The sequence below is a fragment of the Mustela lutreola genome, chromosome 9, assembly GCF_030435805.1.
Source record: "Mustela lutreola isolate mMusLut2 chromosome 9, mMusLut2.pri, whole genome shotgun sequence".
Classification (NCBI taxonomy): domain Eukaryota; kingdom Metazoa; phylum Chordata; class Mammalia; order Carnivora; family Mustelidae; genus Mustela; species Mustela lutreola.
Window position 1 is genome coordinate 16,120,643 of NC_081298.1, and position 13,969 is coordinate 16,134,611.

Below are 13,969 nucleotides of genomic sequence, written 5' to 3' on the forward strand. Positions count from 1 at the left end.
TCAGGACTCATGATGAGCTCAGAGGTCCGAAGGGAGGGGCCTGAGGAAGGAATGAGTACTATGACCTTTCATAAATAACTGTCCCTCAAGAATAAGAGTAAACCTTAAAAACAGAATTCTCTGAAATGTGTTCTATGGAAAACTGGCTGCTCCAGATGGTAAGAGGTGCTAAGAGAAACTGAGGCTTGGTAACACTGAGGTAAGTGATGGTACGCAAGCAGTTTCCCCAAGGACTTCCTGGATCATGCTGACACACACTGCGACACCCCACGACGAGGACACAATATGCCAGTTCCCTGAGTGATGTGAAGGACTCATGTTCCAGCTTCATCTAATAAATACAAACAGAAAAGACATTTAATTCAAACATCTGCAAGGAAGTGACTGAAACCGATGACATTCTAGGCTACAAGGAAAACCTCAGAGATCCTAATAAGCAATCCTCTTTGGTCACATTATCTGACCACAATGCAACAAAAGCAGAAATTAAACAAAAAGGATTAATGAAAGAAATTAAATCACTTGAAAACTTATTCCTAAATAAGCCAAGGTAGGGAACAAAACTGCAATGAAGGCCATTCAAATGTAACGACAACTGGATCTCCCCATAGCAAAACTCGTGGAATGTAACCAGACACTGCCTGCAGCTCTAAATGTTTTTGTTGTAAAACAAGGAAAACTGAAAGTAAATGAAGCATCCAACTCAAGAAACTAGAAAAAAAGCAACAAGATAAACTCAGAGAGAGGATTAAAAGTTAAGCCTGGGTGGCTCAGTTGGTTAAGCCTCTGCCTTCGGCTCAGGTCATGATCTCAGGGTCCTGGGATCGAGCCCCACATCGGGCTCTCTGCTCAGCAGGGAGCCCGTTCTTCCTCTCTCTCTCTCTCTCTCTGCCTGCCTCTCTGCCTACTTGTGATCTCCCTGTCAAATAAATAAATAAAATCTTAAAAAAAATTTAAGGTAAAAGTTAATGAACTAGACAACATAAAAATCAGTAGAACTGCTCAATGCAAGACCCAGCTCCTTGTAAAGATCTGAGGTAGCTAGACTTGTAAAAGCCCAACAAAGGGAGGGAGCAGGAACTGCATGAGAGAGAGAATACAAAAAAAAATTAGATAAAAATTAGAAAAGTAAAGGAAACTTAACCAGAGAGGAGTTTTCAAATTATAAGAGAATACTAATTGCACACAGTACGCTAGTTTATCTAGAATGTTCAATGGGGAATACATGTGTATTTGTCTGCTTGGACTATGTAATAAAATACCAAAGACTAAGTGGCTTAAACTACAAAAGTTCATTTTCTCACCATTCTGGAGGCTGGAAGTGCTGACAGGATTGGTTTCTGGTGGACCTCTCTTCCTGGCTTGCCGATGGTCCTTTTCTCGTTGTGCCCTCACATGGCCTCTCCTCTGTGCCCCTGTGGAGAGATATCTCTGGGGCCTCATTCTCTTGTTATAAGGACACCAGTCCTACTGGATGAGGGCCCCATCCTGTGATTTCACTTAACTTCCCTAAAGGCCCCTCCGAATATCATCCCATTGATGTTAGGGCTTCCACATATGAATTTAGAGGCGGTAGGGGGACACAAGTCTGGCCGTAACAGCATGATTTTCTAGAAAAATGACAATTACCAAGAGAAGTAGAAAACCACAGAACCAAATTGAACATGGACAAAGAACAATGTCCCAAAAAGGTGAGTCAGAGTTTAGCAGACAAGTTCTTTCAAACTTTCCAAGAATGTTCCTACGCTATTTAACTACCCAGAAAGCAGAAAAAGATGCGTTCCAACTCATGTTACAAATCCAGCGCAGCCGTGGCACATAATACCAACAGACATAACCAAAACTTCACTTTTTCAAAATCAAGTCTTCAACTCAAAGAAGCTAGCGGGAGCCCAGTGGGCTGAGACCCAGGCAGCCTTGAGCAAGGAGCAGCCCACAGAGGGTGGCGTGGAGGAAGCCCGGGTCTGAACTCAAGCATTCAGGGCGTTTACCCAGGCTATCCACACCTGTCTGCTGGACGTGAAGAGAGACACTAGGAGCCAGAAATAGAGTGGCCCGCCCACCCCAGTGCCAATACACACGACATGAGTTTGGCTTATGTGGGATATCCCCCGTCTTGGAGGACAGTGCCAGATCAGAGGACACAGAGGTTACAATGACTGCTAAGGGGTATGAGGAGCAGTTCAACTTGGCTCAGTATAAGAAATCTATAGCAGAACTCTGTAGGGGGTAGAGAGCTCCCTGTCATCATATCACCACCCACCAGGGATGTTCCAGAAGGGATGCCAGCCCTGAGAGAAGCCATTCTTGATGTCAGGTATCTCTCTAACAAGTTTGTGACTCTAATCTTTTAATGGCTCTATCCCACTCCCTAATGACAACTGCTGACTTAGCTGGCCAAGATATACAATTGTTCATTTTTAGAAACATTGTTGCTGCACGCTCTGAGACCTCCTCCATGCCTGCATTACCATCTGTCAGCTGCATGTCTCAAGATGCTAAGTGTGGGAGGGGAAGGAGCAGACTCTGACCTCACTTGCTTTACTGGTCAGGTAAGTGCATACAGGCCTGGAAAGTGTCAGTAAGATAGGTATTTCTGCATCCCTCACTCCTCTTAAGTTGCCATAGTGAGCGACCTGTCAGGTCCCAGGCTCAAGAGCAGGAGCTGGGAGAAGGCTGCAGGCTTGAGGACCATTCAAGACATCCATTAGAAGCATTAGAAGCCTGGCCTTCCCTCTCTCCATAATGGACTAAATATTGGCCTGCCACACTAATGGGCGGTTGGCCACAAAGAAGCTATAAGAGCTAAAGCCTTGTTCCTTATTATGTGGATTTCAATGACTGGTGAAGTGCTTTTATCATCTCCATTTGCACACTTACACATGCCTGAATTACTCAGTGCCTGGGTCAGCCCTGGTCATGAGCATGAAAAAGGCTATGGGACTAAGAACTGAAAAAGCACTGTCAGCATCACCCACACACACTGTGCCAGGCTTTGGGGTTATGGAAAAGCAGATGCCAAATCACCTGTTAACTCCTAGCAGGTCCAATGTCATACCTCATCCAATACTGGGTTGCAGCTTGGAGAAAATAGGCACTCCATCCCAAAAATTGTATGGAAGTTACAATTTACCAAGGATACTTTCCCAGCAAAGTATATCAGGATTTATCCCTGGGAGGGATGGGGAATAGGGGGTAGAGGGAGCATAACTCTATGAGTCCCTCATTCCTCACAGCAACAGGTTGGTTGGAGACATTAGAAGGCCTAGAGTAGTAGGCTCCTGCCAGAAGTCAAGAAGCCCCCAGTGAGCACTGACCAAGTTGTTTATCTCCCCAGTCTAAGCTAGGGCTTTGGGTTTTCTCTCTTTGGTGGAGGGGGGAGTATGTTCTGTATGTGTAAAGAAAAGGAAAACAAACACTGGTGACAGGAGAGAAAAGACACTCTTAGGACCTTCTTTTTTTAAGATTTTGAGTAATCTGTACACCCAATGTGGGACTTAAACCTACAACCCCGAGATCAAGAGTCCCACATTCCACCAACTGAGCCAGCCAGGTACCCCTTTTTGGACTCTGGACAAAGTTCCTATTCTCCTCTTTATGACTACACAATAGGACTGTGCCTCTTTGACCCTGCACCTTAGGTGTGGCCCTGAGACTTGCTTTAGACAGTGAGATGTCGGTGGAAGTGACATGTATCATTTCAGTGGAAGTATGAGAATAAGGTAGAAGCAATATTTGAAGAGACAACGACTGAACATTTTCCAAAACTAATGAAAGACACTAATCCACAGATTCCAGAGGGCTAAAAGTAAAACAAAGAAAGAATAAATAAAGAGACCCGCATGTCAACATCCTAGTAAAACTACAGAAAAACCAAAGATAAATAAAAACTCTTTAAAACAGACATATTGGGGCACCTGAGTGGCTCAGTGGGTTAGAGCCTCTACCTTCGGCTCGGGTCATGATCCCAGAGTCCTGGGATAGAGCCCCACATCAGGCTCTCTGCTCGGCGGGGAGCCTACTTCTCTCTCTCTGCCCACCTCTCTGCCTACTTGTGATCTCTGTCTGTCAAATAAATAAGCAAAATCTTAAAATAAAATAAAATAGATATGAAAAGAAACAGATTACCTTCAAAAGAAGTTAGGTGATGATGGAATTCTGAATTCTCAACCACAGCGGGAACTGGAAGAAACTGAACTCTGCTTCAGTAGAAAGAAAGGAAAAAGCACAAGTGTACACCATTAAGTCATCCTTCAAGAATGAGGATGAGATGAACACATTTTCAGATAAAACTGAAAGGGCTCATCGTGAAAACGTTCTAAAAAGTAAATTTCTAATGAAAACATAGTGATCCCATGTGGCAGGTCTTAAAACACATGCAGCAGAGAGGAGTCAACATGAGGACAGTTGTCCACCAATTTGGACCATGTCAAATGATAACAGCAATGTAGTCTTAGGAGCTTCTTAAAAATTAGGCTTATGGGGCATCTGAGCGGTTCAGTGGGTTAAGTGTCTGCCTTCAGTTCAAGTCATGATCCCAGGGTCCTGGGATAGAGCCCCACATCAAGTCCCATATTGGGCTCCCTGCCTAATAGGGGGCCTGCTCTCCCTCTCCCTCTGCCCCTCCCCCCCCAGCTTGTGCTCCCTCTCTCTCACTTGCTCTCTCTCAAATAAATAAGTAAACTCTTTTTAAAAAATAAAAATAAATAAAATTAGGCTTAAAATAATAATAAGTTAAGAGGGAAGAAAATGTAGAAAAAATCCTGTATTATTTGGAAAAAGGATGAAACTATTATGAACTCTAAACCTTGATAAGTTATTTATGAATGTCTTAATTTGTAATCACTAAATGATTAGAGAATGTAGAACTTACAAAATCATGGGGGAAAGGGATTTTTTTAAATTATCTATTTAAAATCAGGGAGGAAGGGCGCCTGGGTGGCTCAGTGGGTTAAGCCGCTGCCTTCGGCTCAGGTCATGATCTCAGGGTCCTGGGGTCGAGTCCCGCATCGGGCTCTCTGCTCAGCAGGGAGCCTGCTTCCCCTCTCTCTCTCTGTCTGCCTCTCCGTCTACTTGTGATTTCTCTCTATCAAATAAATAAAATCTTTAAAAAAAAAAAAATAAAAAAAAAAAAATAAATAAAATAAAATCAGGGAGGAAAAGAGAAAAAATAAAACCAAAGCATTGATTAGGAAGCACAAAATAATATAGTAGATTCAACCCCAAATACATAGGGAATTATATTAAACATATAAGTTTAGAAACAGTTAAATGACAACAGACATGCCACAATTTTGAATGGCCGCTTTTCCCAAAGCCACCCTGCCCCTTGAAAGCAACGGACTAGGAGCCTTTTGCTGATGACTCAAGCTGCCCATTGTGACCTTTCATGACTGCTCCTTGACATCACACAGCATAGCTCTCAGACTCAAGGGCAGCAGGCTTGTACCTTCTTTACCTTCCTGTGGGGCAGCTGTGGTTTTCTGGCTCTTGCTTTATAAGGTTCTTCTGTCTCACCTGCCATTTTTAACCCGGTCTCTGTGCAGCTGCCCCCGACAGTTCCTGTCCTTTCCCTAACCCACCACTCGTGGTCGCAGAGCACAGGAAGTATGAGTTGTTAAGAACGTGGCTGACAGAGCTCTAAGGGCCAGTTCTGAGCAGAGGACAGCTCCATCCTTCTTACCGAAGCATTTTTCCACGAAGGGCATTGCATTTGGACTCTGGTAAGTGAGCTCGTCTGCTTCAAGAACAATTTCTCATGGAACCCGAAGCCTTAGAAATCTGCCCTTACAACCCTCACCACCGAGTCCCACTCAGCAGATTTCAGTACCACCTGGCTTCGTGCAGGAGGAAGAACCCCAAGAAGGCCAAAAAGATGGCCAGCTGCAAATACAATGCCTGCCACGTGGTCCCCATCAAGAAGCTGGAGGAACACGAGGCGGCCTGCGTCAACAGAAGCTCCGTGGAGGAGGAGTTCGGCTTGCGCCCCTTGAAAGCTAGCCTTCCAAGTTCAGAGCAGAATGAAAATGCCCTTCCAGGGCCCCCCTGGCTCCCCAGTTCTGATGTCTGGAATGTCGACGGCACTAATTGCCATCCCATGTTTGTCCTTAAGACTTTTGTTCCCCAAAAGCTTGTCTGTGAAAGCGATACAAGAGAGTCAGAGAGAGAAGCCCACCCCCCGCCCCTGACCACCCCCCAGAAGACCCTCAGACCAGGAGAGTAAACCACCAGCAGCAGAAAGGAGGCACTCGCCTTTTAAGTGCCTAAAAGAAGATGCAACTCACCCAAATAAAAGCATGCAAAGTGAACCACCTGGGCTACCTTTTTTTTTTTTTTCCATGTAGCAATTGGTAGAGATTTAAAGGCTGGCAGTACATTCTGCTTGGCAAAGACGTGGCAAACAGGCACTTTCATAACACCACGAGAATGTAAGCTGGTAAACCTCTGTGGGGGGCGGTTTGGCATTAGCTGTAAAAATCACCAGTGCGCTCTGCTTCCATGAACTATGCCACTTCTAGGAATTCATCCTGTGAATACGGTCACACTTGTGGAAAATGAGGTAAGTACAAGGTTACCCACTGCCATGTTATTTGTAGCAGTAAGGGTCAAAGAGTCAGAAATGGTCTAAATATCCCTTAGGGGAGGGTCTGATTAAATGAATGATGGTCCAGCCATACAAAGACGTAGTATGCTGCCATGAGAAAGGGTAAGGAGGCTCTTTCCAGACTAGCTTGGGAGGGCTAAAACACAGTGTTTAACTCAGACATCAGCAAACTTTCTCTAAAAGGCCAGAGAGTAAATATTTTAGGCTTCACAAGCCAAATGTTCTCTGTCACAACTCTTCAGCTCTGCTTTGGTGGCATGGAAGCAGCCATAGACAGCATGCAGACACATGAACGTAGCTTCCAGTAGAACCATTTATAGAAACTGGTAACAGGCCTGAAGTGGCCTAGGAGGAGCATAGTTTGCCACCCCCTGGTTTAAATGAGAAAAGCCAAGTCTGGAATACTCTGTATATTATGCTAAAATTTTTGCAGAATTGTGAGAGAGAACGTGTATACGTATGTGCTTGTATTTCTATAAAATTTCTCTCAGGGACACACTAGAACAGGTGTCTGCCCACAAAGCCTACAATGTCTCCTATCTGATCCCTTATAGAAAAAGTTGGCTGGTCTCTTCCCTAACAACTTATCATCTCTCCCCAGGGATGAGAACTAGGAGAAAGAGAATTTACTATAAGCTCTTGAGTATCTGGTATTTATTTTATCCACAGGAGACAAAAAAAGAAAAATGTTTAATCCTATGGTTTATGTTACACCTCACTGTGTCTCATGAACATTGGAAACCCTGCCTGCTTTTGTTTTGGAACCTTCCCCTCAGAAAACCACACACCAACACAATGCTATCTGGAATTCTAAGAGGATTCACAGACCAAATTCATCTGTCATCATTTCACATGTAAGAAACTCAAGATTAAAAATGGAAGGTCCCAAAATGGTAGTGGTATTAACTGTTGAGAAAGATTAAGATGAAATGGTGATGCCTGAGAAGGCTGGCGAGTTCATGACGGTTGGCCCTCATGACTCTTCCCTCCCTCATGACCCTCAACAAAGGCATACCTCAACCGCACTTTAGCCAACAGTCTGTGTAACAGTTGGGTTCTCAGAGGAGAAAACACTGGAATAGGTTAGATCTTCTTGCTCATATTGTGTCAGACAATTTCGATCATCTGCCACAGAGTGGGGTCTGCAGCCCTTCAGTGCCTTTTACATAGGAATACATATTCTGGCCAAAAAATTAAAATACACTTTCTTAAACAGTAAGAGACTAGCTCTTTTGAAAGCTTTTCAGGATGAAATTTTAACTAAGTTATTTTTAAGTAATCATTACTTTGCCACTTCTGGGCCCTTCAATTCTTTCTACAAAATGTGAAATAAAGATTTGTTCTTGCAAAAAAAAAAAAAAAAAGAAGAAGAAGTTCTAGGTGTTGGCTTTAGAAACACCATATTAATAAAGTACATGAACTAGAAAACTGCCATATAGGAAGCAGGTGAAATAAAGTGATCTGTAGGACGCACATTTGTAAACTACAGACCACCAGGACCAGGAAAAAGAAAAAAGTAACTCGGTTTGGGGCATGAATGAAACAAATTGGTCATGAGTTAATCATTGATGAAGCTGAGTGATAAATTTTACTATTGTCTCCATTTTTATATAACTCTGAAGTCTTCTATACTAAAAGGTCTTTTAGGAGTGCCTGGGTGGCTCAGTAGGTTAAGCCTCTGCCTTTGGTTTGGGTCATGGTCTCAGGGTCCTGGGACTGAGTCCCGAATCAGGCTCTCTGCTCAGCAGGGAGCCTGCTTCTCTCTCTCTCTGCCTGCCTCTCTGCCTACTTGTGATCTCTCTCTCTGTCAAATAAATAAATAAAATCTTTAAAAATAAATAAATAAATGGTCTTTTAAAATGCATGTATATGTATTAAATGCAATGTGGGATCCCAGATTGGATCCTGGAACAGAAAAAGACATGAGTGGAAAAACTGGTGAATCCAAATAAAGTCCATAGTTTAGTTACTGGCATTTTACCAATAGAAACTTCTCCTGTTAAGTGCACAATGTTTTTGTAAGATGTTAACATTAGGGAAAGCCAGGTGGAAAGTATATGGGAACTCTTTGTACTATCTTTGCAAGTTTTCTGTAAACCTAAAATGATTTCAAAACAAAAAATTTAAACACACAGATTTAAACAAATTTTACACAAACAAATTAAACACACACAATATTTAAACAAAATAGCCAGGACTGAGGCCCAGCTCCACCTCTTCCTAATGTTCGATCTCCAGCACAAGCCAACCTTTGTGTGATTGTTTCCTCATCCACAAGGTGGGGATGACAAACTCCCAGGACTATGTGGAGGATTAAGGGATTTAACACATGATAAAATCAGGACAACTGTCTAGCACACAGGAAGCTGTCAACTAATGCTACCTACTAGTAGCAGAAATGGAGGTGGTATTAGCGAAAAGAAAATGTAATGAGGTGTGAGAAATGATGAGTAAGTGAATATTTAAAATATGTACACAGGGGCGCCTGGGTGGTTCAGTGGGTTAAGCCTCTGCCTTCAGCTCAGGTCATGGTCTCAGGGTCCTAGGATGGAGCCCTGCATCAGGTTCTCTGCTCGGCAGGGAACCTGCTTCTCCCCCTCTCTCTGCCTGCCTCTCTGCCTACTTGTGATCTCTCTCTGTCAAATAAATAAATAAAATCTTTTTAAAAAATAAAATAAAATATGTACACAAAGTTAATCAATGAGAAAATCATCAATTTTTCATTTAAAATTATAAAACAAAAACTCAATGAAAATAGGCCAGGAAAGGGCATCATTCAGAAGAACAGAAACAGTGACAAATATGTATACTGAAAAGTTTTAAATAGCCTCTAAAATCAGAGAAATATTTTTTATGTAATTCAAACCAGGCAAAAGGAGAAAACAGACCAGATTACAGATAACTATAAATTCAATTAAGAAAAAAAGGGGGAAACACAAAATGGTAGAAATCAGTCCAAATATGTCAATAGGTCATATAAATGAAAGCACACTTAGCCCACCTATTAAAAAAACATTCATTTACCTCTCTAAACCAAATACATGTCTATTCTGAGCAGTATCAACCAATAACTTCAAGCCAAAGATAAAGGTAAACACATGAAATGTGCCGCTGCCACCACCTCCCATGCATATAACAGACATAACTAATCAATCACAGCACTTTCCTAAGCCTGGATAATACCTTCTGAATCTTTCCCAACACAATGCTCCAGGATGCCATTATGCATCTCTATCTTGACAGAGCCCTCTGTAGGCAAGTTTTCCACTTGGCCCACTATCCCACATGGCCTGACCTGAGGTGTTTCAGGAAAAATAAGGAATAAAAGAGCTTAAGAAAAACTCCTGCCTGGACATCAGGGAAGAAAGACCATGCAAGAAAGGAATGTCTGTTATAAATTCCTGGACTGGATCTCAACAGCTGTTCCCTCTCCTCAGTCCTCATTCCTTGCCCCTCCTGGGCCAGTCTCCAGAGAACATTGGCTACAAGCCACACACTTACTGAGAGCATCACAGAAACATTTGTTAGCAGTGACGGTGATCACGGCAAGCTAGTGCTGGGCTGGGCACCAGTGGCTGAATCACAAAGGAGATCCCACGACCAGGGAAAAGCGCCCACCAGCCCTGGGCACCAGGCAAGCTTTCCAGGTTCACGTTGAGGAGTCCTGGCAAAGAGGGAGTCTAGTAGAAGAGTTGTGTCCTAGGGCAGAGGGGGCTCTGGCATGACAGAGGAAGGAGGAAAGAAAGAGGAGCTACACTGGGACCAGGTCCCTTGTGGATATTGTTTTATTAAGATCTGTAACAATAGGGATGCCTGGGTGGCTCAGTCATTAAGTGTCTGCCTTCGGCTCGGGTCATGATCCCAAGACCCCGGGATCAAGCTCTGTGTCAGGCTCCAAGAAGCCCCTTCCTCCCTCCCTGTCTATCCCCCGACCCCCTGCTCCTGCTCTCTCAGATAATTAAAAAAAATTTTTAAAGATCTTTGACCAAAAAAAAAAAAAATAAAAGATCTGTGACAACAGAAAGTGGCAACTATTTTTATTTCCAATATACAAACAAGAAAGTGAGTCTCAGAGAAGCTACATAACGTGATTTGGTTCACAAAGCAAGTGATGTAATGAATTTGAACCCATCCCTAGAAATTCCATACTGAATATGTATAAACCAGAAATGTGTAGATGAGCTCACCAAAAGATTAGGACAAGCTGTTTACAACGGCTCTATTTACAATAGCCAATCCAGAAACTTTCCCTATGTCCTTCAGGAGAATGGGTAAATTCTGCAAAAATCCTATCATGGAATTCTATATACTCATGAGGTTAAAAAGCTGTAACTACCCAAATCAACATGGGTAAATCTTATGTAATATGAAAGTCCATTTACACAATGATTTTTTGTTTCTTGTTTGTTTGTTTGTTTTAAAAGGCAAAACAGGTGCCTGGCTGACTTGGTCAGTAGAGCACGGGACTCTTGATTTAGGGGTTGTAAGTTTGAGGCTCATGCTGGGTGTAGAGATTACTTACAAGTAATCTTTTAAAAATTAATAAAAACTAAAATTAAAAAAAGGTAAACCAAATCTACATGTTTGAGGTGAGGAGGGGGTTTCTGGGGTGCTGGTCATATACTATTTCTTGATGTGGGTGCTGGTTACATGACTGTGTTCACTCTGTGAAAATTCAACCAGCTCTGCACTTGGGATTTATGATTTTGCTCTCTGTATGTTGAACTTTTACAAAAAATCTTTAAAAACTGAACCTATGCTAGGGAACCTGGGTGTCTCAGTCCTTTAAGCATCCGTCCAACCCTGGGTTTCAACTCAGGTCACGGTCTCAGGGTTGTGATATCAAGCCCCATGCCAGGATCCCCACTTGGCGAGACATCTGCTTCTCTCCTCCTCCCTCTGCCCTTCCTCCCTCTGCTTGCACACACACTCGCTGTCTCACTCTAAAATCAATCCTAATGCGGTGCTTGGGTGGCTCAGTGGGTTAAAGCCCCTGCCTTCAGCTCAGGTCATGATCCCGGGGTCCTGGGATCAAGTCCCACATCGGGCTCTCTGCTCAGCAGGTAGCCTGCTTCCTCCTCTCTCTCTGCCTACTTCCGATCGCTGTCAAATAAATAAATAAAATCTTTAAATAAATAAATAAAATAAATCTTAAAAAAAAAAAAACTGAACCCATACCTAATGCCTATACTGTTCTGCACCACACCGGTTCCCCAGCCGGTAACTACGAAGCAGATGGTGACACAGAACAGGACAGACTGAAGTGCAAACCTGCAGGTCAAGACGGGCTAATGCCCTGTCCCCAGCCCTACCTGGGACCTTCCCCTTGGAGCACTCCCCGGAAGCAAGGAACTCCAGGTGACCTCCTCCTATACACGGTTTCTAGAGCATAAGAAAGGGATGACAAAGCATTTTGTCATAACATCTTAAGAGCCTTAGTTCCTAATCCCAAGGTGTGCCAGTGTTCACTCCAGCCCCTCAGCAACTCTGACAGGTTAAGGATTCTCCCCATTTTATCATGAGGACTCCAAGGCTCAGAGGAAGGAAGAGACATAGCCAGTACCAGCTGGGCTGGGATTCACATCCAGGTCTGTCTGATCCAAAGTCAAAAGAGCCTGGAAAAGCTAGCCTGGTGTCCTGGGGAACACTTAAGACACAGGCAGAGTCGCATGGCTCTGGATTCCAGAACCCTCCCATCGCACTCATTTCCAGCCCCATTCTGGGAACTCCAGGTCTCCTAAGTTCTTCCACCCAGTTGAGGCCAGGGTGCACTATCCATTATCCAGGGCTTTCAAGTGAACACAAGTCTACCTTGTGTATCAGCTAATTATTTTTTTTAAGATTTTATTTATTTGACAGAGAGACAGTGACAGAGGGAACACAAGCAAGGGGAGCAGGAGAGGGAGAAGCAGATTTCCTGCCGAGCAGGGAGCCTGATGTGGGGCTCGATCCCAGGACCCCGGGATCACGACCCAAGCAAAAGGCAGACACCCAACAGCTGAGCCACCCAGGTGTCCCTGTATCAGCTAATTACCATAATAATGCTGAGTAACAAATCACCCCAGTGTTCAGTGGCTTAGGACAACATTCTTACCATACATCATTTGGAGGTTGACTAATCCAGGTCTACAAAAAGCTAACAAAAAACCAGGATAGGGATGCCTGGGTGGCTCAGTGGGATAAGCTTCTGCCTTCAGCTCGGGTCATGATCTCAGGGTCCTGGGATCGAGTCCCGCACTGGGCTCTGTGCTCAGCAGGGAGCCTGCTTCCTCCTCTCTCTCTCTCTCTCTGCCTGCCTCTCTGCCTACCTGTAATCTTTCTCTGTCAAATAAATAAATAAAATCTTAAAAAAAAAATAAAAACCCAGGATAGGGATGTCTGGGTGGCTCAGTCAGTTAAGCATCTGCCTCTAGCTCAGATCATGATCCTAGGGTCCTGGGATCAAGTCCCACATGGAGCTTCCTGCCCATCTGCTTCTCCCTCTGCCTGCCACTCCCCCTGCTTGTGTTCGCACGTGAGCACTCTCTCTCTGACAAATAAATAAATAAAATCTTTTTAAAAACAGGCCATTGAATATTTAGTCCACAGGATTAGCATATGACAAAAATAAGACACTGCCCCCAATGCCTGCAGACTATAGATCCTTCCAGATGCATGACAAATTATAAAAATGATCATATGCTTGACCATAAAGCAAGTTTTGACAAATTTTGAAGACATGAAACCACACAGACTATGTTCCCTGACCACAGGGAACACAATTAAGATAAAAAATCAACACAGACACACAAAATGATAACACTTCCCCCACCTCTCTGGTCCCAGCTGCCCAAGGCTTTTCTCACTACCACATCACATCAAGGCAGAATGAGACATTTGCTGAGCACCCACAGGATACTAAGGTGGGCTGCGCTCTGGGCAGGGCACAGGGACTCTTTCCCACAGAGGGGTGACATATTCCCAGCTGTGCCTTTCTAAAGGGCATTTATGACTAAAGCTTTGCTCCTGTCCTAGTCAGACTGTCGCATTCAATGTGTACTTTAGCCTAGATACCTACCAGGAAGCCCTAGTTAACATACAGGTAAAACACCTTCATCCTGCCCAGCTGAGATCACTGGTCTACATCAGTGAAAAGTCTGATCCTTAATTTGTACCAAAACTCGGCTTTAATTACCTTAAAACACACACAGCCAAAGGTGGAAACATAAAACCCATTTAGAGAGGGTTGAATCACTATCTTCACTAAATCTGAAACTTGGTGACCTGTGGGAACAGGACAGATTCGATTCATGCTAGGATCTGCTGAGACAGTGGCTAATTCTGGCAGTCAAGGCTCCCCAGGTAATACTGGCCTATCAGCCACCT

General features: G+C 43.7%; 1 protein-coding gene across 1 annotated transcript; it reads left to right on the top strand.

Annotated features, from left to right (window-relative positions):
• The first annotated feature begins 5,427 nt into the window (after positions 1 to 5,427).
• GTSF1L (gametocyte specific factor 1 like) lies at positions 5,428 to 6,303 on the top strand. The gene has a single exon (XM_059134206.1). The coding sequence runs from the start codon at positions 5,759 to 5,761 to the stop codon at positions 6,221 to 6,223; it is 465 nt and encodes a 154-aa protein (XP_058990189.1). The 5' UTR covers positions 5,428 to 5,758; the 3' UTR covers positions 6,224 to 6,303.
• Positions 6,304 to 13,969: the final 7,666 nt, after the last annotated feature.

What these genes read in the sequence shown, in the direction of transcription:
- GTSF1L (XM_059134206.1), top strand. Translation starts at nt 5,759, where the DNA reads ATGGAACCCGAAGCCTTAGAAATCTGCCCTTACAACCCTCACCACCGA.